This window comes from Elgaria multicarinata, chromosome 2 (genome assembly GCF_023053635.1).
Source record: "Elgaria multicarinata webbii isolate HBS135686 ecotype San Diego chromosome 2, rElgMul1.1.pri, whole genome shotgun sequence".
Classification (NCBI taxonomy): domain Eukaryota; kingdom Metazoa; phylum Chordata; class Lepidosauria; order Squamata; family Anguidae; genus Elgaria; species Elgaria multicarinata.
The window spans coordinates 67,711,505-67,738,020 of NC_086172.1; the positions used below are offsets into that span (position 1 = coordinate 67,711,505).

The 26,516-nt window shown below is 40.6% G+C and overlaps 1 protein-coding gene across 1 annotated transcript in view; it reads left to right on the forward strand.

Moving 5' to 3' along the window:
• ADCY5 (adenylate cyclase 5) overlaps positions 1-26,516 on the forward strand; it is a 240,623-nt gene that overhangs the window by 182,971 nt on the left and 31,136 nt on the right. The window contains exons 9-12 of the mRNA XM_063116673.1: positions 10,236-10,258; positions 13,739-13,883; positions 15,326-15,423; positions 23,817-23,904. Coding sequence (XP_062972743.1) covers positions 10,236-10,258; positions 13,739-13,883; positions 15,326-15,423; positions 23,817-23,904 — 354 coding nt within the window. The remainder of the gene's footprint in view (positions 1-10,235; positions 10,259-13,738; positions 13,884-15,325; positions 15,424-23,816; positions 23,905-26,516) is intronic.

A 26,516-nucleotide genomic window follows, 5' to 3' on the forward strand; every position in this document is an offset into this window, starting at 1 on the left:
CTAACTTGAAAGAAAAACTGGAAAAAAAATTATTGATAGATCTTCAGTCTGTCCAGGAGTATTTTCGCCAATGCTAATTTTCACAGCACTTTGAAATAAACCAATTGTGGAGAAATACAAAAACAAAGGCAGTTGTTGTAGCAATTCCAAAATAACATATTGGTGTAATACCCTTATTAGATCAACTCAAAGGTCACAGAAATGTGAAAGGTTTTGAGATCTCTGGATCTCTTCATCATGCAAGCAGAGGTGGGCAGTAGGCGGGAATAAGCCATTCCTTATTGCCTTTAGGACTGTGCCTCTGATGAGAGATTCTTGTTTTTTCCTGAAGATAAAGAGTAGGGTACACAGTTGTCTCCCTTCCTGTGTAGTAATAGGAATGCTCTTGCCTAAAGCTCTAGGGCAGTGGTTATTCCCCTAAGAGAGGTGGAAGAAGGTCTTGCAGTTGGTGTCTGATCAGCAGGGTCTGAAGCTAAGGTAGCTACAGAGTTTCAAGGCATGGATAAGGAGTACTTTCCACTTTCAGCAAGGGCCAAAAATGCAGTCCTAAAATAAACAAACAAATATTATGGAAGTTGTTTGTGGGCTCAATCCCTTTAACAGCCCCCGACTTCAGACACTGCTGGCCATCCATCTACTGGCAGCTCCTCTCCCAGCTCTGTTAGGGGTATTGTCTCCTGGCTTTCCCATAAGTTCAGGACTATCCAACCTGCCAAGTCCCGGCTTCAGAGAGGGCCTCAGTGATGGTGGCAATGTGGACCTCCCAGAAGAAGCGAATCAAAGTGTCTCATCCAAATGTTGGTGCAACAAGGACTTGCTAATGCATTGATCAGGAAGGACTCTACTCTGGATAACACATAGAATATTCTATCCATGAAGGAGCCCCAAGGTGCAATATAAAAATACCTAATATTTATATTGTACTTGAAGCAATTAACATAGATTGTCTCAATAATACTTCAAAGAATAAGTACCACTGCTACTTATTTATTACATTTATGGCCCACCTTTCTTCCAAGGGGCTCAAGGTGGCATACATGCTTCTCCCCCTTCCCCCCAGTTTTATCCTCACAATAACCCTTTGGTGTAGATAAGTATCAGACAGAAAGTGACTGGCCCAAGGTCACCCAAATACTCTAACCCCTAATTGTTTTGAGACTAGTCAGCTCATTGTTGGAGACATTGTGGGGCAATAAGAGATTATTGCGCTCTTGAGGGTAGTCAGTCATTAGATATACAGCAGAATTGAACTGAAAGCTGTGGATTCTTCTTAGCAGATACTCTGGATGGCCCATCAACCCTTCTGTAAATGGAGATGTATTCAGTTGGATTGGAGAAATCAAAGGCAGTAAGAGATGAAACTAGTATCATCAGTCCTTTGTGCAATAGAGGAGAGACTGAGAGGCCTGTGACAATAATGGTCTGAAAAAGCTGAAACTGCAACCCTACACACCGTGACATTTACTTGGACATAACTATTATTGTGTTCAGTGGGAGTTGTGTACTAGTAAGTGTGTTTAGGATTGCAGTCTTAGAGTAGATTTTGGCTTGATATTTTGCCGTTAGAAATGGAGGGAAGAGTGATAGAGTGAGTGTGCATTTGTGCTTAGTTTCTGAACTCCAGCTAACTTCCCACCCCCTATGCAGAATGACAGAAGGTTTCAGACATTATCGGTTGTTGGTTTTAATGATTTATGTGCTTACATCCCATAAAAAGGCAGCCCTGTTGGCCATGGTGAACTTCACCCTTCAGCTTCTAAACTTTGAGCTAATTTCCCACACCTTGTGTGGAATGATAAATATTTAATGCATTTCTTGCATTAACCCTGGTACCATGGATGTTGGTTTTTTAATGCTACATACATCAGAAAGATAAACAAGATGGTAAATCCTCATATTACTTGCTACATAGCAGTACTGTGAAAATAAGTGAGCATATCAGCAGAAATGTATCCTGAGGACAACAAAATATTGAAAAACCAATGTCTGCTCATTTTATAATGCTTTAAAATATCCTTTATTTATGATGAGAGTCAATTATTTCACATACAGTCCATTTGAACACCTGTCTCAGTTGTTTGGCATATTAACTGTACATTAATAAAATAACTTGGCCAATCAATCTATTTCCCCTTTAATTCTGTCCCTTTCAAATTCAGTTATTGAATGGTTTTACAAGATACACCTTCATAGCACACTGGAACATATCTCAAATTAAAAGCCACAGCACATCCAACGGGAATGCAAATTATGTAGTCAACTTTTTCCAGGGTTATCGGAGTTTAAGGGCATGTTTTTGAAGCTGCATCTCTTTCAGCAATCCTATGGGATGTGCCATGCCGTGGCTATTCATAAGTTTCCAAACTCATAGGCTTATGAGTATCCAATGCAGAGTGGGAGGCACCTTGCACCGCCTTCTCTGCATTTTAGCTAGACGGGTGATTTCACCCATCTAGAGGAGGCTTAGGGGATGGGAAGGAGAGGAGGCTGGGGATGGCTCATAGCCTCATATCTCCAGTCTCCTCCCCTCCCTGCCCATCTTTTTCCCCATCTCTGCATGACATTTTGCGAGCACAGAGAGGTATCTGCTGCGGGTCTCTCCACACTGGCTACAAGGGGGAGGCGAAAGCAAAAGGTAAGGGGAGAGTGATTTTCTGGCTCCCAGTTCGGAACCCTGTCTACAAGCTCGGAGCCAGAGAACCCAAAAATCCTATATCCTCCCCGGTGCTGTCTAGGGGACAAAGGATTGCTCCCTTAGGATAAAATCCTATGCATGTTTAGACAGAAAAAAAGTCCAACAACTCATAGGACTTTTTCTGTCTAAACATGCATAGGATTGCAGTGTTAATTACTTGTAGTGTTGATTCAGCTTAAAATAAAATGGGAAATGAGAAAAACAAAGATTTCTACTGGAAGTAATTGAGTTGATCGTACAGTGCTTATGTGTTTTTTGCAAACATGTTGCTATGAGTAATTCTGTGCTTACAATTATGCAGCCTAATCAGCTTGAAAATCTCTAGTAATGTGACTGTAAAATGAATGCTGGTGCTTTTATTTTTTCTTACTTTGTTTTTATGTTCATGCTTTTCATACATAGTTTTGTCAAGTGGGCATAGCATAATATCAGTCCAGCTGCTGCTTTTATTAGTATAGAAACCTCTCTTGCCTTTTTGGTCATGCAAACTCACAAAGCATGATGCGATTAAGGGATTCTAATCAAGCTAGCATGTAATTATAATTAGTTGTTTCTTTGAATTGGCGTTAGAAGGCTGTTTGCATCATCCTATTCATAGACAAAGGGTAGCTGTGCCAAGAGGTATTATGCATCATGTTGTTAATTAGAGTTCGTTATGTCTAGCTGGTGGTTCTGAAGGAAAACATTATTATTTATTGAAATATCAAACTCCACTTTTTGCTCGGCTATGAGCAGAAGGAATCTGAAGCCAGTGTGGCTTTTTCTGTTTTTGCATTTAGTCAGTTGTTAAGGGATAGTGTTTATTTTGTGGAAATTGGATATTTCTGCATTGTACAGCCAGCCTCTAGGATACGTTAAGACACACATAACATATGCTTGGCCTACACTGCCTACCCTAGAAAATGTGGGGATTGATATATTGGGGATCAGCACAGCGTTGCTGTGTTGAACATTGTACTGACATGAAGAAGGGTTTTTACTTCCTTCAACTTAAAGCATTTCAAATATGCAAGTTGCAAATAGTAATTCTGCAAGTTGTATAGGGTGTGGTTGTGATAAATTGGATAACTTCTCAAAAGTCATTGGCTTGATAGATACTGGCTCCCATCGAGACAACACACTAAATCATGCTGATTAACCACAAAATGGTTAATGGAATGCATTAAGGTTAATGGTTTAGCGTGTTATCTGAACGGGGCCGCATTGTTGCCCTATGTGTCGTACTCATTTGCTTTGTCTCACGGTTTTCAATCAGGTTTTCCTACTTTTTGAATCACTACAAAAACCTTCAAAACCTGTTTGCCAAAGGTGGCGCTGGGATGAGAATGTACATCACAGGGAACAATGCTTCTATTATACCTCCTTCAACTCTCTGTGACAAAACTTATCACCTGGTTCCAGCCATTATTGCCTATCATCTAGAAAGTAATTTATTTCTTATCTCTCTTCCCTACTTCTTCAAATAGCAAAGATCTGTGATTTGTATTGTAGTTTCCTTGATTATACTTCCATGCAATTATATAATGCGCCAGAAAGGCCCAACAGCATACATAACATCGGAAATGCGAAAGACCCTTGTTGTGGCAAACAACTCTTGAGCTGCCAGCTCTTCCCTTTTCCTTGTAACTTTACACCCAGGTGCCATCCGTCACATCACTGGAAGCTCACCTGCTTGTAAGTCTGCAAATTGTACTATGACAGTGATCTGTGGCAATCTCAAATCAAATTGGAAAGCCAAGAGTATGAGCTACTCTCATAGAACTAGTGGCTACTGCTTCTTACACAATGGTAGTATGCTGAAGTCACAAGTGGTGTGGTAACACCACTCATGACAATAGCTCACCACATGGGAACGTTTTCAAGTGGAGATTAAGCCAGGAACTGGCAGGATGCAGCCACACTTTTATGGAGACATATTGGAGCACTCACAAAAAGTGCTCCAATATTGCACATCTGCTTTAAACATTTTTTCTTTTTTAAAGGCAGAAGATCCTGTTCACACAACTTCCTTGTCAGGTCTAGTTTGACCCTTTTGGTTTCTCCTAATGTCCCTGAACTGTTTTACTTGAAGAGAAAACACACATTTAAATCAGATTTCACCTTAGGAAAAATCCGTTGACAACTTAGGGATGGGCAAAAGCCCCCGGAAAAGATTCACTTTTCTTATTGCAAGTGTATTGACTTCCCTCAACATTCTTGGAATGTGTACTCTTGCAGTGGAGTCCCAAATTCAGTGCTGCTTTCATTTTAGGAAAAATTTCAACGGCATCTCCAATGTATAGATTTTCTGAGGATAATCTTTATTGTGCCCTTAAAAAACCCCAAGAATTGGGGTAGATTACCATCATTGATGGAACAGTCTCTTCTCTTGTAGCAATGTCCTTGTTGCCAAAGTTTCCTTGATTGTGGTGTTCTGTTGTCCCTAGTTCTTTTTCCAGGAGTCGCAGCACAGAGCAATTAAGGGGATACCTCCTTTGCATTAATTAGCTAAATGGAATCTGGATGTGACTGACATGGACATCATGTACAAACAGTGCGGCCAGAAATCTACCCAGTAGTTTTATGGAAGACTCTGGTCTCAGCTGCATTCACTGTTTGTTGATTTAGGGTCCCCTTTTCCACTCCAAACAAAACAGTACACCAAAGACAAACTAATGTTTACTAAGTCACAAAAAATCATATTTTTAGCATATGTCTGTGAGATATACAGAGGAGTTCAGTTCCCACTCCTATTTTTTTCCTCCTTAGCTAGTGTCATGTTTTTTAACATAATCATGGAGATATTTTTATAGTGCAATCTTGCAGCAATGAGCAATTGCTGTTCCCAAGGTAACTCAGAAAGTGTTGGCAACTTTGAATGTTCCGCTACTAGTTTATGGCCATAGCCAAGGTGGGGGCCATTGCTGCATGTGGAGCAGTGATTTGCCCAACCTTCATACATACACACACAGACAGACAGACAGATAGATGCATGCATGCATGCATGCATACGTACATACCTTTTAATTTGTGATTTTTTAAAAATTGTTTTAGAATAGGAAAATGTCTGTGTTGTCTAATACTCCTAAAAGTGGTGATATTTCAAGCTTTACCCACCTAAGTAAAGTAGGTGGGTTTATCACCCAAGATTTGCCCAGCCTACAGGTGGATTGTTCATGATCACTAGCACCTTTAGTTTGTTGAAGTTAGCTGGGGAAAAATCCCCTTTAGCGACTATGATTGTGAGCATGGCAAGGTGTTTAAAGGGGGCATAAGGGCTTGTGGGTTTTTGTGTTTTTTTTGTTCTGTTTTGATTTTTGCCTTATTGGTCCTCTGCAGCTGAATTTCATCTTCTCTTTCAGCTATAAGTTTCTGAGAGGAGAAGTATGTAGTGACCCTTTGAAAGTGTGAGAAATATCCATGCAGTATGATCATCTTTATTTATTTTATAACCTTTATTGCAGAGTCTATTGAAAAGTGATTCTTGCCTGCAACTTCAGTAGCAGTCTCGGTGTAATCCTAAGCATGTTTACTTAGATGTAAGTCTTGCTTCGTTCAATGTGGCTTACTCCCAGATGCATAGGTTTGCAGCTCTAATCCTTAATTTAAGTCTCTATTTCTTCTGCCTTCCTGACCAGTTGTATACAGTTCCACCTGGTCCTGGTAGAGCAGGATCAAAGGCCCATTCAGAAGACATATTAAACCACGATTTTAACCACGGTGGTTAAGCCAGAAACCCAGGCTGTGTTCAGAAGACAGCTTAAACCACAGCTTTAACCATGGTGGTTAAGCCAGAAAGCCTTATTCACCATGGCTAAGGCCATGGTTTAAGGTGTCTTCTGAACACAGCCTAGGTTTCTGGCTTAACCACCGTGGTTAAAGCTGTGGTTTAAGGTGTCTTCTGAATGGGGCCATAGAAATATTGCTTCAGTGGGGTGAAATGCACCCAGGCCTCTGTCAGCAGCCAGAGGAACAACAGCTGCTCAGACAGTCACAGCATCCAAGCAAGACCACCAGCAAGAGAAGATCAGCCTGGTCCCAAATGTTTGCAACTCACCACTTTGCCCTGACATTGTGGGACTGTTCTTTTTCTCTCTATCTTTTTCTTCCATTCTCCTCCTCTTTATGTGTTTTATCTTTCAAGGTTTGTAAACCTGAGGATGGCAGGGCCTGTCTCTGTCTGTCTGTCTGTCTGTCTGTCTGTCCATCTCTCATTATTAAAATGAGCAATTTTAAGAGCCAATACTTCTCTGAGAAAAATAATAATAAAGAATTAAAGGCACCTTTTGGGCATGGATTGCATAGAGTCTGGACTTTACTTATAAAGCACCCATGGTCCTGACTGTAGGCAGGTCACTTGGAAGGCACCATTATTAAGTCCAGTGTTTTTGAGAACACAGTACTGATTAGTTGTGGGATTCAGGTGTCAAAGCTGTTCCTAGCTCGGATTGCTATGTACCACCATGTTGACATCAATACTTGCATTCTCAGCAAAGCAGGTAATGTCTTGCAAAGTAAAAAAAATATGTGATGTTTGAAGTAAGACCATCAAAAATCTGAATCTGTTTTGACAATACGTTCATCAAGGCTGCATGAAATAGCTGCAAATCCAGCGTACCATTCCATGCGTAAACACCATAGAAGTCAATGGGCCACAAGTCTACATGGTTGAATTTGACTTGAACTCTGTTGCTGAGCAGGGTAGAATGTTCAAATACACTACTAATTCATACTTAGCTATTTCTTTTTCTCTTTTTATGGTTTTATTTTCGTGTATACTTTTTTTTAAAACTTCTTTTTGATAAGAGGAAAGGTATAAGTATATTAAGAGAGCAATGCTTTGCCCTTTAGGATTCCGCAGATCTCCCCCTCTGAGGCTGGAGACAGAGCGTCGACGGCAGATCTCCTCACCTCCACTCTCCCTCCCAGCCACAGCAGAAAGCTCTGCGGCAGCTCCCTCTCTGGCCTCAGGAAGGGAAGAAATTGGTGTGTTGAGGGCAGATCACTGGGCTCAGAGGGGAGAGGCTGTGGATTTGTGCTCTAAATAATAAATACATATATAAATGTCCTTCTCTATACTTGGAAAATGTGTCTGAAATGTCTTACTCAGCTCGGGTCGTTGCCAGCCCTTTTCACAATGTGACAGATCACTACAAGGCTTTATTTTAGTTCAGCTTTTAAGAATTTATTTATTTGTTACATTTATATCCCGCCTTTCCTCTAAGGAGCCCGTGGCATTGTACATGACCCTCCTCCTCTCCGTTGGATCCTCACAACAGCCCTCTGAAGTAGGTTAGGCTGAGAGTTCGTGACTGACCCAAAGTCACCCAGTGAGCTTCATGGCCGAGTGGGGACTAGAACCTAGAACTCCCGAGTCCCAGTCCAGCACTAACAAATATACCACACTAGCACCAAATTCAGTTATAAGGTTCAGATTATTCCATTGACAGAGCCAGATCTAGTCAACACGTCAGAGGGCACATACCACTTTCTAAATCACTTGTAGGAAAGTACTAAATTAATCAACAAATCAAAGTGGGTTTTTTAAATTGCTTGTATCCAAAGTCCAAGAATTTCAGCACAATATGTCAGTCCTTATTTTATGTAGAACAAAAATCACCCGTGGCATTCTCTGGAATGATTAACTGGCTGAGTTTAACTTGTATCAACATCATCCTTTCCCACTCATTGCTTTTAGCTGCTAGTGCTCGTAGTTAAAAGCCTGGGAAAAACAACTTTCTTTTATCAATATTCCTGATTTATGCTTTTTACATTACTTTGTATTTTGAGTTAAAATCTGTAAAAAAAAAAGAAGAAGAAAAAGACACACCCATATGTGTAAAGACAACTGAGAGACAAAAGTGCTGAATTTTGGTTTCTCTTTTTTTTATTTAAAATATTTTTATGCCGCCTTTAAGGGCTAAAACTCTTTCAAGCCAGCTTCCATAATAAAATATAAAGAACAATTAACATTAAATATTTTAAAAGCTCAGTGAAAATAGTAAAACATCCATAATAAAAAATTAATAAAACAATAATTACAAGTAAAACCATGCAGCAGTCCTATAAACATGACTCAAGAAAAAGCCCAAAAGAAGAAATAGAACTTTTGGGTGTTCTTAAAAGCCTGAAAGCCAGCCAGCGGAGTATTGTACAGGCATGGCGTCAGGGCACAAAAGGCTCTCCACTTCATCCCCACCAACCTTACTGCTCATCAGGGCCTGCTTTCCAATGACGTGAGCTCAATCCCCTGGCTCTTATGGTGGAGCAGCAATTTCTGAGCTCCCAGCCTACAAGGGGGGTCCCCCACTGCCAGGTGGCAATTGCTCCGGAGAGCCCTGCTGCTGCTTTCCCACTGTAGCATTTGCCACCGCAGGAGAGTGAAGCTGATAGGTCTCCCTAGAGTTGCTGACTGACTCGCAGCACTACAGCAGGTACTCCAGGGAGCCCAGAGCAGCCATCCACTCTCTGGTTTGCTCTGAAAATTCTCTCAGGCCGAGCTAGTAGGTGGGCAGGCTCCCTGAAGAGCTACATTGGCCTTAAAAATGGCTGGCAGAGCTCTCCAGGCCGGGCTAAATGCCTTGCCCTGAGGTGTTCCTTCTTCAGAGCCAGGCATTGTGAGAGGGGTGTCCCTGGAGATTGCCAGTCTCTCCCTCCCTCTCTGCCTAACCTACCGCACAGAATTGTTTCGAGGGTATAAGAGGGGGAAGAACCATGTTCACTATCCTGAGCTACTTGGAGGAAGGGCAGGATATAAATAAAATAAATAAATAAATACATTTATAAGTTGTTTGTGTCATTGGTGTTCCAAAGGCCTTGTTTTTAAAAAGATGAATTTGAATATGCATCACTTCTGTTGATTATTACAGTACTGAATGCCTCTGGGACCTTATTCATAAATAGCAATAGTGGTATGGGAGCTACTTCCGTGAGGAAAGATCTCATGGTATTTTAGTAGGATTTGTATTGATATTTCAGCTTGCTCATCAAATGTCTTCTCTGCCCTGAGTCTAGGGTGTGTACTCTGAAGAGTTCATTTACATCATTTACATCGGTATATTTTGTGTACATTCTTATATATCAATGAAACACAATTATTGATACATAATTCTGAATGTACATAGCAAAGCAATGACTGCTACATGTCACTGATTACTTTAGATATTTTTCAGAGTAATCATCCAAATCCATCTGTTTGCTGGCCACTATTTGGCCAGATAGTTGGTAAGTACACATAGTAAAAAAAATGAACCACAGTACTCCTGTGAAAGAGTTTCAGATAAAGTACCCTTCACATGTTTGCAGATAATGGATGGCAAAGCAGCCGGAGTGACTACCTTTGTTCCCTTTATTCTGAAGTTTCCAAAACAGTTATGTGTCCTGACCGATAACTGATAATATTACCTTTTCTTGACTAGATTCATATTGGCAAGGTGTTGACAAATGAATGTCCCTTAAGATGTTTCTGTATTAGTTGTAATGCTTCAGAATTTTTCATTGCACTGAAGGTCATTCTGCTAGCTAATTTGTATTTTTTTTCTTCTTCTAATCTTCTTTTCAGGGTTTTGAAGATCCAAAAGACAAGTAAGAGGAAAAAACATTCTTTATTTTTATCATAATGTAAAATTTGTAAAATTTGCCCACCTGGAAAACATTGGCTTGGATCCAGTGGTGTCCTTCCACCAATGGAACAGCAAAGTGCTAGAAGGGATTTCTACTCCCACCCCACCCCCATCCTGCAGTCCCCTGCCCTCCCTTCAGTTTTGCTCTGGAGAATTTGGGGGGCCGGATGTCAGAAGAGAGGCTGAGATTTAAGCCATAGGGAATACACTCTTATTTTATTTATTGCATTTATTGCATTTATATACCGCCCCATAGCCGAAGCTCTCTGGGTGGTTCACATAAGATAAAACATTTAAAAAAATATACAAAAATTAAAAACCACAAAAACATGCAAAATTCTCATACATTTAAAACCACTATATCAACTTTAGAAATGATGAGCCAAAAAACCTGACCCAGGCTCATTACATATTGCTAAATGCTTTCCCTTAAGTCACAACTTCCCCCACCCGCCATTAAATGTTTATTAGGTGCTGGAATATAGTTCAGGCTTATAAAATCCATCCAATAAACGCAGAAACCTAACATCCCACCCCCACCCTCCCACTGACTCTATCTCTTGCTATTTACTGCAGCTTTAATGAGCTACATGTGTTTTAAAGAGCTTCTTAAGTTGGGTGTCAACAACATGAAAAATCTATGAGTGGGCAGCTACCTGGAAAATGAAATAAAAAGAAAGGGTGGAGAAATTGCCTTGGATAAGTCACTATCTCTTGGCCTTACCTAACTCACAGGGTTGTTGTGGTGATTTTTTTAAAAAAGTAACCCTGTATTCCTGACAGATCATATCTCAAGATGGAAAGTAAAGCAATGTTTGTTTTCAAGTCCATTAATTCTCTCTGACATATCTGGAACATCAGCTAGAGCAGCCTTTTTCATACCATTCTTTTGCTACTGTGCCTAACAATTCATTAACAAAGGCAAATCCCTCTAAATGTGTGAGTCTGTTTGGGGTCTTTTACCACTTAAGAGTGCCTCAAATTAGTAAAGTCATTTATGTTTGAAAGATACTGTTTTTAGACCAAGAATCTTTCTTGTGAACTGAAAATTCCTTGTTGATTTATTTGAAAAAAGCTTCTATTTAAAGTTCATTGAGTAATAAAAACAACAGATGAATGCCCTAAACTCTACCATTTTTCCCAGGAAAAGGCCATACCTTGGATTATATTACTTCTCTGTAAACACATTTTATCTAGATTTATGAATAATAAAACTCACTTTAATCAGACATACCAGATTGAATGTTTGGGTTGCTGCTGTCTATAACCAGTGTGCACCAGCTAGATTTGCAATGGCATCTGAGGAATTTTGTAGGCCAGTTATATAAGGCAAGAGTGGGATGAGGGAGAGACAGAGAGCTCCATATTTATCACCAGTGCTGTTTCCTAATTAAGGATATTTGTTAAAGTAGCATTTTTATTGCCAGAAATGCCAGAAAAGACCTAGTGCATTTTATTTATCTATGGGGATCTGAGATGAATAATTCAAGATCTGGCCTGTGCAGTTGTTTCCTGCCATTTATTAAAACATCATGTCGTTTGTACTAAATTAGAACCTTTATGAGATGTAGGTATGGCTTTGGAGCTTCTACAATGACACGAGGTAGAAAGTTTTAGATTCTCTTCCATCTGTTTGTGGGGGAACTTTTTAATTATTATTATTTGTTGCATTTATATCCTGCTTTTTTCCCTCCAAGGAACTCAAGGTGGCATACATAATCCTCCTCCTCTCCATTTTATCCTGAAACAACAACCCTGTGAAGTAGGGTGGGCTGAGAGTCCATGACTGGCCCAAAGTCACTCAGTGAGCTTCCATGGCCAAGTGGAGACTAGAACCTGGATCTCCCAACTCCCAGTCCAATACTCTAGCCACTACACCACACTGGCTTGGCTCTCTTTTAATGCAAGTCAGTGGATATAAATCGCCTCATCCTCTATATTTCCTTACTATAGATTTCTTGCAAAGTGCAGAGATCTGTAAGTCCAATCCTGTGCATGTTTAGACAGAAAAAGTTCTACGACTTCCAGCATTCCCCTGCCAGGAATTTAAGGACTTTTTCTGTCTAAACATGCATAGGATTGCTCCCTTAGCTCGGTTATTTAGACATAGTCATTCATTACTAAATTTACAAACATTAATGTTCTTAAGCCTGATTCCAGTGATATTTTTTTACATGGTAATGTCACCTTGCAACGTTTATAATGTTTGACTTTTGCGTAGTGACTATTCCATTTGACTGTGATGGGATGACAGCTGATATTTACTGTCGTGGGTGTGGGATATTATAATGGTATGGTACATTTGGTCTTATTTTTTGCCTCCGAGTTCTGAACCAAACCACATAGAAATATCATCTGAAGGATTATGGGTGTAGTCCGTGAAGCAGTACCTTGATATTCATTGGGCTACCTAAGGCAGTATCCATTTCAACATGCGCTACCTGTTAGTGATGGAGACACTGGCTACCTATTAGCTACTGAACCATGTTCAGGGCAACCCAGAAGTGGCCTTCTCCATGTGTATGGGAGGCGTATGGGAGGCGTCAACTGGGGTATGTTTTAGGCTCTTGTTAAAGACCCATCTGTTTACCCAAGCATTTACTGAATCATAGTGCTGCCTGGTTAAGAACATACAAAGCTGCATTATACTGAATCAGATTATTGGTCCATCTAGCCTAGTATTGTCAACACTGACTGGCGGCAGCTGTCCAGGGTTTCAGTAAGGATTCTTTCCCAGCCCTACATGGAGATGCTGGCTATTAAACCTGGGACTTTCGGGAAGTAAAGCACATGCTCTCCCACTGAGCAATGCTCCCTCCATCCTGTTAGGCTGCTTATTAATTGTTGAGCTTTTAGCTTTGGTTTAAAATATTTTAAAATATTTAAAACATTTTAAGTGATGATTTTTTAAATATTAGTAATTATGTATCTCAATCTGTTTCTATAATCCGCTTAGAGATATCTTTTGATATGGTAAGCAGTAAATTGATTTATTGTTGTTGTTGTTATTATTATTATTATTATTATTGATAATATTGCAAACTACATTTTGTTGCAGATACCACTTGTGGACTGGTTAATAAATAATATTAAGGGGAAAGTTTACTGTGACACATGAAACACAAAAGAATTACAACAGTGAAAAGTAGTCAGTAGATTCTCCCTTTAATGTCTGCATTATGTACAAGATTTTAGGGAACTGATGAAGTTTGGAAAATAGCCTCACCCAGAATTCCAAATGCAATCTAGAACACTGCAGTAGAAATTAATACAGTAGTCCAAAACGACAGTAAAATTCTTCCTCAAAACTGTTAGTAATTAGTTACAGGTTCACAATTAGCAAAAGTGAAGAACGGATACATCTTTGGGGGACAAGTTGGAGACGGCTCTTTTGGTATAAATACCCAACCTGACTGGTCTCTGCTTTATGCTGTTGTCCTAGGAATATCCAGGAAAGCATGAATCCGGAAGATGAGGTGGATGAGTTTCTAGGACGTGCAATTGACGCCAGAAGTATTGACCGGTTACGTTCTGAACATGTTCGCAAGTTTCTATTAACATTCAGGGAGCTTGACTTGGAGAAGAAGGTAACGTTGCACAAGAAGATGCATCTCTGTGGAGATGAGTTCATTGGTCAGGGGCAAATTTTGCATCAGGGCGGCAAATCCGTGACTTTAAACATAAGTCTGTGTTTGTGAAGAGGCACATGGTGGGGTGCATAGAACCTCCTCTACCCCACAAACACTCACTGCTTTTAAGCCCCACAGTCAGGTTCATTTCCAGGACTGGAACTCATTGGGAAGAGTGGGTAGGAAATGATTATGAGAGCTGGACTGGGGGCTGGGCTGGGGGTCGAATTAGGAGGGTTCCACACACCCTACCCACCCACCCCACCCACATACCCCACTGGTACTTTAAATCACAACTTGCCTATCCCTGACTTTTCATCTGACTTGGGCAGACACACATTGAAAGGCTTGGGTCTGCCACTATCATATGTAATTGGATCCTTGGTTTTGTTTTTCTACAGCCCAAACATTGATATTTGAATTACTCTCTATGCACTGGGAAACATACTGTATCGTGTATATTAGTTCTATTGTGGTGCAGTGATTAGAGTGTTGGAGTCAGACTCAGGAGATCCGGATTCTAGTCCCCACTTGGCCATGAAGCTCACTGGGTGACTTTGGGCCAGTTCCTGACTCTCAGCCTAGCCTACCTCACAGGGTTGCTGTGAGGGTAAAATGGAGGACCATGTAAGCCACCTTGGGTTCCTTGCAAGAGAGTAAAAAGCGGGATATAAATAGAAGTAGTAGCAGCAGCGATGATGATGATAATGATGGAACTTGGGCATCAGTTGTCTGTCCCCCAGACAAAATACAACAAGCATTTAATAAAATGGAGGGTTGTGTGAAAAAGTCTTTCTACATTTATTTTAGCTGGCTTTCAGATGCTCTGATAAGGGCCTATTTACCTATTTTTCACCATTTCTCCCTAGCCATTAGAGAAAGCTTACTTCTTTAGATTAGTTAGATTTGTGTGTGCAAACAGGTCCCTTTCCTGGTTGTTCTGTGAGGATGACACCAGTGAAGGACATTTTCATAGGGTTCTTGAAGAAAGCAATCTTGACATTGGATACATGTAGGTTGTGTGTGAGGTCCGTGCCATCCTTCACAAGCAATTCTAGTATATGAATTCATAGGGATGCCTATGAAGGCAGTCAGAGATGATTTCCATTACAGACTTTCCTATTACCAATCTGAAGCAATGGAAGCTAACAGCATAGCAAACAGGCAAAGCAAATACGTTAGACAATATGTTAGAAAAATGCAAGTTAGATAAGGTAGTGGGCAACCTGTGGCTCTCCAAATGTTTCTAAACTACCATTCCCATCATTCCTGACCTTGCTGGCTAGGACAGATGGGAGTTGGAGTCCTAAGAAGAACTGGAGAGCTACAAGTTCCTTCCCACTCCGGGGAGACCTTAATTTGAAAATTCTGTGCGTAACAAATGGTTTCTTTCCTTGCAGTACTCCAAACAGGTGGATGATCGATTTGGTGCATATGTGACTTGTGCCTCGCTAGTCTTCCTCTTCATCTGCTTTGTTCAAATCACAATTGTGCCACAGTAAGTGCACCTTTGTACCTTTCCTTGTATCATCTGTCTTGCTTTTTATCGCATCTGGCTTCATTACACTAAAGTGAAGCAAGTTGTTTTCTATCGTGCATGCTTGTGTGACAAACACAATGCTTATTGTACATATTCATTTGCTTTGACATTGTCATGCAACATTGGTTATTGCTGTACCATTGTACTCCATGGTTATGTACTTCTGCTTTGGAGGAATGTGGTTTTCTGTCAAGGATATCATAATTTAATAAGAGACGATTATTTGCACAGGAAAAGAACACAGCCCTTGCATTCAGAATGAATGCCGTTTTGATCATTAGACATAAACATGCACAGCTGATGTGTTTTATTCTGAATCCAGTGTTTAGCTGGCCCACCCCTCTCTATGGACTTAACCTTCTGAGTTGGGAAATGAGGGAGGATGTGTCCAAAATGAATTCCCCACCCCTAACTCAGGAGCTGACTTCAAGAAGAAGTGGGGAGAGAGAAGCCACACATCAGAGATGCATTGCCTCACTTCCTCCCCTCTCAGTTCAAGGATTGTGGGGTGAAGTGTTGTACTTGCTACATTTATCTCCCACCCCTCTCACCAACTAAGGAGATGGGGTTCAGTAAAATAGAAAGGAGGCAATGTAGTTGGGGGTGAAGGGGGGAGATACTCAAGAATAAGGGGGTGGGAAAAGATGATGCCAGGACACTGGAAAGGCTACTGTCTTGAGCCCTCCCCCTCCAGAAAAATGGCACATGCGCTACCGTGCCTGTGAAATTTGACACGCCTTTAGCTAGTACATTTATTCATCCTGGCTTGTTCTTCTTCCAAGCAAAAGAGAAAGCTCCATGCAAGAAGATGCAGAATTCATTCCACAAAGCAGTGGGAGCCAAAAATACATAATCTTAACATTTAAACAGCTCCGTTTAAGAAAACAGAAGGAAAATCCAAGAATCTTGCAGCTAAATTTAGGCTAATCTCTTCACTTTAATGTGTGATTAAAAGCTACTAAAATGTTTTTTTCTGGCTTCGCTCAGCATCTTGGAGCCTTTAGATCACAGGTTTGCAATTGCTATTATTCATCAGTCATGATGACTTTCTCCAATTTTGTCGCTTTACTGACATTTTACAGAAATTGGCCAGTTATCACAGAAACATCCATTGTATGTAACGATGGAAAGGTATTCTATGCATCTATTGCTGAACCTGAGACAAGATTTCCACAGTCTTTTCTCTGAGAAAAAAATAGACACTAGTTTTATCATTGATGTGTTACAGTTTGCGGTTATTAAGCCATGAAAATGCATGTGCCTGACTTTTAAAGGAGCCTGGAAATTATCCCTGAGAGCAACCCTGTAGGCAGAATGTATCTATATATCTGTGTGTGCATGTGTGTAGCCCTGTGCAGATGTTTGCCTGCACATGTTGTGTAGGGCTAAAGTGTGAAGGGAGATCTGCACACCCACGTAAATCCCTCTGCACCCACTGCCTGGAAACAGGAAGTTAAATGTGGTTGCAGAGCTCCGGCTAAGGCGTAGCTTTCAATCATAAGCAATTCTTACAGTGGTAGTGCTATCATTATGAAATGCAAAGCATCAGAGCATAAATCCAGGTGGCCTAATATGTTTAAAGATATTTAATCCATTCACTAATGTTAATAAATGAAATAACATTAAAAAGAAATGCCTTTTGTTTGGTTTGTTAGACATCCCAGTGCCTTTTTATTCACTGACTATAGATAATGTGCATACTGTTATGTAGCTCTGCTGATCAATATGGTCTGCAAAAAAGATGGGTTTTGTTTTCTCTTGTTAACTGCAAGCTTAACTAAATAGATTGGGGGGGATATTTGGGGTTATGTGACACTGTTTAATTTGTCCTTGCACTTACATTTCTGTACTATTAACGCCTTCCATTTTTCTTCTTCATTTGTGAAAAAAGTTTTGCATCTTGTACATAGTGCTAAGAGGGAAGTGCTTGCAGAACTAATCTGTGATAAAGGGCCCTGCTGGTAAAGAGTTTGCTTTTTTATTTGTTTGCTTGTTTGTTTAAATGATATTTAGACAGGTTTTCAAGTGATCTCTTTTCAACAGACCATGAAATTCAGGGAGAGGTTTAAACATACTTGTTACAAATGTTCCATATTGGCTAAGAGCCAACTCTTGGAACTTCTCACTTGGCTTTAACTTGGGCACAGCTCCCATCATCAAGTTCATTTCGGGACGAGTAGAATTTTTGCCTGATAAATAAATAAGCACAAATCCAGACATGGCCTAAAGATTCAGTCTTAACTATCTGTGGGAAAACCAATCTCACCCTTACTGCTGTTGTGGAATTCCTAATTTCTAAACAGCAATGTAACAAAATCAAGTAACCAGGCGTTGCATAAACTAAGAATTGTTAAACTCTCATACATTTTTAACTGAGAGTTGTAAAATGCCCAGAGTAACGTAGACAAGATAAATAAGGCAGATGCTGAGCTAGCGCCAGTGTTGATTTGTGTGTGGGCGGAGGGGGGGACCTTAAGCAAGAATTCTACAGTGCCCACCCCTAATCCCAGGGGATCTGTCCCCCTCCTACAGATTTCATCAGTTATATAATCCTTAATACATTTCACGGCTTGTCTCCCAAGCACCAAAAGAACATTGGGCAATGTGAGCAGTGCATGTTTTCAAGGAAAGGAGCCCTTTGCCAGAAGAATGGAGGATTTTGAGCACACGTCAGGATCCTCTGCTTGCATTCCTCCCAGGTAGTCTCTTGAGTGCCTGGAGAGCAACAGGGAGAGTGGATTAGGGATTGAGCTGGATCCAGGGCTCTGCTTGGAAAAGTCCTCAAGTAGCATGAGTTCCAGATAGCTGCCCATTGCCAGGTTCTAGCACCAGCTATGGTAAACTTCCATGGATTAGCTAAGGCATTCCAGAGCAATGTTGAAGAGGCCTTAAGCTGTGTTAGGGCACAATCCTTTGCATGTTTATACAGGAAAAAAGTCCTACAACTCCCAGCATGCCTCAGCCAGCATCACTTTAGGACTTTTTTCTGTCTAAATATGCATAGGATTGCAGCCTTCGAGCATGTGAAGATAGCCATGAATGCTGGAAGTTCTTAACTAAGAGCATGGCTCTACCCATGTTTAGACTGGCTGGTTGGCTGGGGCATGCTGCGAGTTGTAGGACTTTTTTTTTTCTAAAGGTGCATAGGATTGCACTGTTGCTGAAACTGGAAATCACAGGCATGTTTTAATTCTTACTGTACTTTGGCATGCAGAGTTATGGACTATGGAGTAGTACCCTAGTTATTACTTTTGCCCATAATAATGTTGTGCAAATAAACAGACTGGCTCTCTGCTTAGTCGTGGTTCAAACTAGTAGAGGTGTTGACAGTGGGTGGGTTTTTTTGGCAGCCAGGCATAAAGTCATCATAATCAAAACACACACTGCAAATACCATTAGTGGCTAATTTTTGCTTTTGTTCTAACAGCTTTGAGAAGACGGTGAAAGCCATCAAGTGTGAGGCTTCAGAATAAATTCCTTGGGGAACACTTTTCCCCAGCTAAATCCTACCCTGCTAATTTACATTGGCTTTATTCCAGTGCCGCTGTCATGACTTCCACTAGATAATTCTAGGAATTGTGGTTTTTTGAGAGCACTGACCACTCTGGGTTAGCGATCCCTCTCCTTCCCTCACGGAGCTACAGTTCTCAGCTCTGAGACAAGGGAATGAATATTCAATTAGCTTGTCTGTAGTATAAAAGTTCTCTAAGAGCTGCTAGGGAGACAAAATTATACTTCCAAAGAACATAATGGTCCTGCTCAGATGTAATGGTCTCAGTCCAATAAACCAGAGGTAAGCAGAATGTAGGTCTAGATCTATTGCAATAGATGAGCAGGAATTTCTGACTCTCAATTATGTAATAACAGGAGCAAAAAAATTACTCTGCCTGCACCCTAAATTATAATGCTGAGATGAAAAAATTTGGGGTAAACTGGAGTGGATTTTTGTGTGGAAGGGTTTTGAGCTGAGTTAAGTTCTGGTACTCCAGACAAATCCCTGGCCTCAGAATTCTTTAATTCTAATAGTCAAACCACACAATACTTTTAATACATAGCATGCAGCTGACCCCCCTCCTCTCTCTTGCATACTCTGAAGCAACACACATACAGCTAAAAAGAAAAAATGGTGGCCTTTTCCCTCTTTTTAGCCCCTGTAGGGCAGTATATGTGTGTGTGGTGGTGGTAGGGATTTTGGGGGGAAAGTGTCTGGGTGGAAGGTTTAATCCAGAGATGTTGAACCTCTTTTACCCAAAGGCCAAATTCAGTTTCAGGAAAGCTCTCTGGAGTCATGTTACAGTGGTGGATGAGGCTGAAGGCAAAAGGGGTGGGACAAAGGCAAAAGGGCTGGGGCCAAGATAGAAAAAAATAACATCCTATTATAGCTTAAAGCTCCTACACCCAGTAAACAATCCTTAGGAGAGGCATTTCAGCCTTTTAGAATGGAGGAAAAAGCCAGGAAATGACCACACAATCATAAGTTGGGGGAAAGAGGGTGGGGCTATGGGAATGGTGCGTGACCCTCTGGGTAACCCTGGAGGGCTAAATTGGGACCCCACATGGGTAGGATTCGGACTGAGGTTCGACGCCCCTGGTTTAAACCTCCCTTATCTGCACACAGTGGCCCTGATCCAGATCAGGGCCCTGTGAACTTAATTTAGCATAAGAAAGCAAGCAAGGGTCAGCAGCATGATACGTATTTAACGCATTGTGTAGTTTGACTCTTAAATGTCAGTCATTTGCACCAGGTTCCACTTGGTAGATCTCAGGATTTTAGAGAAAAACAACAACACCAAACGAGATCCCACAAGCCTAACATATGCCTCACCCCACCGGCAATACACCGTTGTTTATTGGACCAAGATACAAGCCTTGTGCCCAGATGCTTCCTCTTCCTTTGCTTTGAAGAAGATATCAGGTTTGTAGGCAGCACTGAAACTACACTTTTCCAGTTCAGACGACACAAAAAACTATGGTTCAAGAAACCACGATATCTTTCCCAGACACTAACAGAGTGAGGTTGGAGCATGTGGACACTAGTCTAATTGGTTCCCAACCAAAAGAGCCTCCTGGCTTATTGGACCGAAATGGTTTATGTCTGAACCAGGCCAGTGGCTGTACTACTGCGTTTCAAGACTATACATGCTCGTGAGCTACCAGCGGAGATGGTGGAGGGGTTCTGAAGCTAAAACTCCCAGCAAAATGGCAGTGATCTCTCTATTATAATCAGCAGGAATGCCGCAAAAGCCTGGTGAATAAATTAGAAAGTGGAAGTGCTCTTTGTAGTCAGGAAAGAGCATTAAACCCAGCTGGCTTTCATGCGGTTAGCCTTAATGTTACGGAGCATGATAATCACTGCTGTTGAATTATGGATGAGCTTGAGCGGCGGGAGGGGACAAGGCCGGGGCCGGGCAAGGGTGGGGGGAGCCTGTGCGGCTTGTTTGTTGCTTTTTGAATAATAACCCACCATGAAAATTTGTCACTCGTAAATGCTACCATCAAAGACGACACTGCTGTTCACAACAGAACTGGAGGTTTTACTCTGAGCAAGCCCATTTAACATGGACCCCATGGTCTGCTGCACAGTGGCAGTGAGAAATCAGGTTCAGCGCAGTGGTACCAACACTGGCCCAAGACAGCATCTTGCCCCCTTCTCCTAGGGCCCCCTTCTGTGTTGGGGCAGTAGGCACCACTGCTCTGCCACTGTTCGGTTAAAAGCATCTACTCAATGCTGCCAGGCCATGCACTGGGCATCTTTTCAGTGTAGGAAGGAAGCAGTGGAGGGCTGATGAAAAAGAAAGAGGCAGACCTGACGATGGCTGATCTTGTCGAATATTCTGTGTGCTGTGGAAGCGGTTCCCTCGCACCAACATAATAGGTGATGCAGGCAAACATCTGCAGTAAAGGACCTTCTTAATGGGCTGTATAAAAGCAAGTTCTACCCCTCTTCCACCATTTAGTTATTTCTGCATGAGCCTTCATAAAAAACACCCATAAAATACTGACGAATTCATGAATGTGGTGTGTAATGTGGTTTGATAATCAAACTATGTTTGATTATTTGTGTGTTTTTGTGACTGATGCAAGTTTTACTCATTACAAAACCAAAACAACAACAACCCTCACTTAGTGACCTTGCCAGTTGTACTAAAAGGACATATTGAAGTTACAGGTGTAAATTGCTGTGAAGTCATTCCCTCACCAGAGGGCCAAAATAAACTAGGCACTGGGAAATCTGTAATTGGGTCTCTGTTGATTGTTCATTTGTTTGTTTTTGGTTCAAGGCAGGAGGAAGTGAGTCTACATTGGATTGGGGTACAGTACTGAGCGATGAGATGTTTAATCTAAATCCCATTCTCTCCTCCCCCACTAGAATCTTCTATATGTCCTTCCAGGGAAATAGCTGCGTAAATGGGAAATAGGAGTTAACTGGGAAGAATCTGTTAATCCTCTGTATCTACTTTCAGTTTTGTCACAGAATTGAGATCCCAGTACTATGTGAGAAGCATTCCCTTTTCCTGCTTTTCTGTTACATGACCTCTAGGTGACACTGTAGTGTAGTGGAAGAGCACAAATACACAAGAGGGAATGGCACTTTCTTTCACTTTCACAATGAAATGCCACATTTTCCCTGCTCTAAAAAAACCTTACCGAAAGTGCTAGATAGACACAGAAGTGAAATTGGAGGGTCAAGATCTAATTTAAAGAACCCGTAAACAACCGTGAGTAGGGAATGATGCGTGCACGACAAATGTGTCATGTAGAAAAGCCCTAAATCAGGGGAAATGGCACAAGGAAAAGGGTTAAAAATCCCCTCGCCTAGCTCCTGTTACCCAACTGATTCCCTCATGCAACTGTTTTGAACTGAGCTGAACATGCAGCAGGAGATCTGATTATGGATCTCCTGGCCTCTCATCCAATTTGACACTCAGGGAAACTAGGAACTGAATTTTTTTATGGAGGGGTTGTGTGACTACATGTGTCTAACATAATTCTCAGCACAAGCTACAATTCCTATGATACTAGTTTGAAACTATTATAAGTATGCTGTGCAGATAGACACTAAATGCTAATTTTAAGGTTCACTTCCCATAGATTTTACACATGGAATATTCTCTGACATGCTTGAACCCAAGTTAACACATTCAATTAAAAAGAGAGAAGAGTTACTAATGAAAGCTTTTTTTTGTACATAAAAACACGTCCTTGATTTTTATAGTACTGGATATAACACAAATCTAAGTTAGATAAAAAATAGCAAGCTTGGGTGTTGAGTTATGATGGCTGTGTAGTTAAAAAACAGGGCTACTATGAAATAAGAGGGAGATAACAGAATGCGTTGGGGAGCCCCAAGATTTGCAGACATAGAAAAAACCTTTAGGGGGGAAAAGCTAGGGGGCGAAAAACAAATGCAAGCAGCCCAATGAGGACTGAGCATGCTCACTGGCTACTGAATACTGAGTGTCTGTTGTGGGGTAGAAACAGAAAAATAGGGAAGGAGAGGAAATGGAATGGAGTTTCCTGAATAAGGCATGGCTGGCTGGAGCGCTTAAGAGGCACACTCCACATTGCAAGGTTTTGTTGCACATCCCACTTGAATAGAAGTAATATGAGTTATGAAAAGACATCATTACATTTGTAGATGTTATGTTTGCCTGTATTTCCCTTTTCTTTCTTTTTTTAAGTATAAAAAAGATTGAAACACAAAATATTCTCTGCCTTTATGAAATAGGGCTCCTGAGTGCTGCTAACTCTGGCAATAAAATCAGTTTCTTTTTCTCCAGACTACCAAAAACTCATAACAAATAAAAGGTAAACAGAAGGAGTGATGAGAGTTGTTTAAATTAGCACACAGTGGTGCACCAGAAGACAGTTCCCCCCTCCCCCGTACTCATTTTTTTAAGTGCTTCACTAATGTTAAATGTGATGATGATGATGATGATGATGACAATGGCACATAAAAGCTTTGGATCATTTCAAACGGAATCAACAAGAATGAACATAGTTTCTGGATTTTGGAATACAATATGGCATGCAGATTAAGAGCAGTGTGAATTGAGCACAGTGCTTGGCTGCCCGTGCTTCCATTATCAAATTCACTAAACTGCCTTCCAGGTTTATTGTTTCACTTACTGCTAACTTGAGAATTAGCCTACTCTAATCATAAAATATTTTTTCCACTCTCAGAGTGATAAGGCCAGCAGGATGTTGTTTGCTATCGAAGATGGACCTTGTGCGTTTCTTTGCCGTGTGTTCATAATTTAAATGAACTGTTGGATTGGACTCCTGCATGCCTATATTCTAGGGCCTTTCATTATTATGCCCATTTTGCATGTTGTGTTTTCTGGTTTCAGCTCCGTGTTTATGCTGGGATTTTACCTGACCTGTTTTGTGATCCTGACTACAGTAGTATTTGTTTCTGTCATTTACTCCTGCGTAAAGGTGAGTAGCAGTAAGTTAAATGTCCTTATTTTAAAAGAGGTTTACAACAGCCCATCAGATTTTAGGCTGACATATCCTCTTGCTGCTGCTGTCATTGTCACGAAGTAGGGATTTATTTTAACTAGTGACAGCATACAGGATGCAGGTGAAACAATTTGAATGTCCATTTAACTGTACAAGGTGTCCTACTGATATTCCTGTGCAGGGGAAATACTTGGTTTTTGATAGCTGACTATATTATTGAGTTGAATGGCACAGACTCTTTAAAATGAATCAAAATAAAACGTATTAGACAGAAATAGAAATCTTATACTCACATAGTAGAATAATGAAGGAAAATTAAATGATAGCCTTGCAAACTTCTCTAGGTTTGGCCAGTTGCACCCATCAGCATTAGGACTTCTGTTTCTTAGATTTCCATATGTAGATTTTAAAAGTGACACCTCCCAATCTTAACCATTTCATTGATCAGTAATCCGTTAGCACAGATTAAATCCCAGTTAGACATGGCATATGTTTGGACTTTTATTTATTTATTTATTTATTTATTTTATTACATTTATATACCGCCCCCCAGCCGAAGCTCTCTGGGCGGTTTACAACAATTAAAAATAGTAGACATTAAAAGTATACAAAAAATTTAAAAAACATAAAAACAGTATAAAAACAACAGTATTCATTTAAAACAACAATTCTGGGGTCCATTAAAACAAACTTAACGTTATTAAATGCTGTTAAAATGCTGTTAAAATGCCTGGGAGAAGAGAAAGGACTTTTGATAGGTTGTTGTTCCTACGTTGTTCCAGCCTTTTCCAAGTGGAACCCACCTTCTACCTATGCAAGCTGTTTATGCCCTTTCCCAAATAATACTGGTTTCCATCAAAACCTCTTGAACTTTACCTATGTTATTTTTTTGTATTTGGCCATAAACATAGAAACTGACATTTCCATATTCTTATACATTGCTAGGTACTTCTTTTGTAACTTTCCATGTATAGGCATTACTGCTATGTTGTTGCAAACTTTTATTTGCAGGTCTTGATTACCTCTGGCCTATGCCCATACCAACTCCATGCCACCATCTCACAAACAATATACACGTATATGTTGTATATGCATGTGCAAAGCTGTTACATAGCTTTAGATCTCTACAGTCTAATAAAACCTTCACTCTCGCTCCCTTCAGCATTTTATCCCTTTTTATTACATATGTATAATTCTCTTCCTCTAAAGACCTACAGCAGCATTCATTTCAAGACACAACTAAAGGTCTCTTTTACTGCCCTCCATCACTACCACCATGCCATGTGAATAGCTAAAGAGGCCCTGCTATAGGTTTTCCCTTGTGCATCTTAGGGATAAACTATTTATTACTTTATACAAATAATTTGGTGCTTATTCATTTTTAAACCTTCAAATAGCAGCCACAAGGGTCCCTAATCAGGATTGGAATTGTGTCACACGTGTTGGGGAGGGGTAACCATTTTCTCCGTGCTGCGGTCCCGGTGAAAATTGCGTGCTATTTGGTATTGGAGAGAAGCTGCCATTGGCACTAATGGTAGTTTCTCCCCTGTGCCAAAAAGAAGCCGTGGGGAAGGGAATTATTTCTATTGGGCTACAACCAACACCACGTGAGTAGGCTTCCATTCTCACAACAGTACTTTCTCTTGCTCTCCTCCTTCCTGCACCATCGGTCCTTATCATACTCCTCAAGAGATGCTATTTGAAGAGAAGGTGGAACTACTCAACTCCAATTTTGCCTCAGTCCTCTCCCACAAGGGGGGTTGTGTTCAACCTAGGACACACAGAACACTTTATATGAGGAGGGACTTGCTAGGTTAGGTAAGGAGATGGTTAGAGAACACTTAGCTATTTTAAATGAGTTCAGCTATCAAGAGTCAGATTAATTACATTCCACAGTGCTAAAGAAGCTTACAGACATTATTTCATAGCCATTGTCTGCAGTCTTTATGAATGGGAGAACAGGTGAGGTGCTGGAAGACTGCAGAAGGGCAAAAGTTGTCTCCATCTTTAAAAAAAAGTTGGTGAGGAAGGGCATATCTGAGAAACTACAAACTGGTCAGTTTCACGTTGATAATAGACAAAATTCTAGAACAGATTATTACGAGTCACTTTGTGAGCATATAAAATAGAATACATTGATTTCTAGGAAACGGCACGGTTTTATCACAAATAAGTCATGCCAAACGACCTTTATATTTTGTGTGTGTGTGTATGTGTGTGTATATATGTGGTACAAAAAAAAATCAAAGGCATAAGTATTGGATGGGCAAAACGTGGCTTGGCAGTAGTAAATGTGGAAAGGGTCTAGGTGTTTTAGTGGGTCACAAGTTGAATATGAGCCAACAGTGCGATGCATCTTCTTAAAAGCTGCAGTCCTTTGCATGTTTAGACCTAAAGTCCTACACCCTTGGTATAAAGCTTAGCCAGTACCTGGAATATTCTTTGATTTCCTTTCTAAAGAGAAAAGTTCAACTAAGTGGAAAAGTGTTTCTTTGGCTAGTAGTGACTAATGAAACACCTGATGACAAGTCATACTGCTAAAATTATGACCTTTATATTGCCTTGGCATGTTGACTTCAATGCTTAGG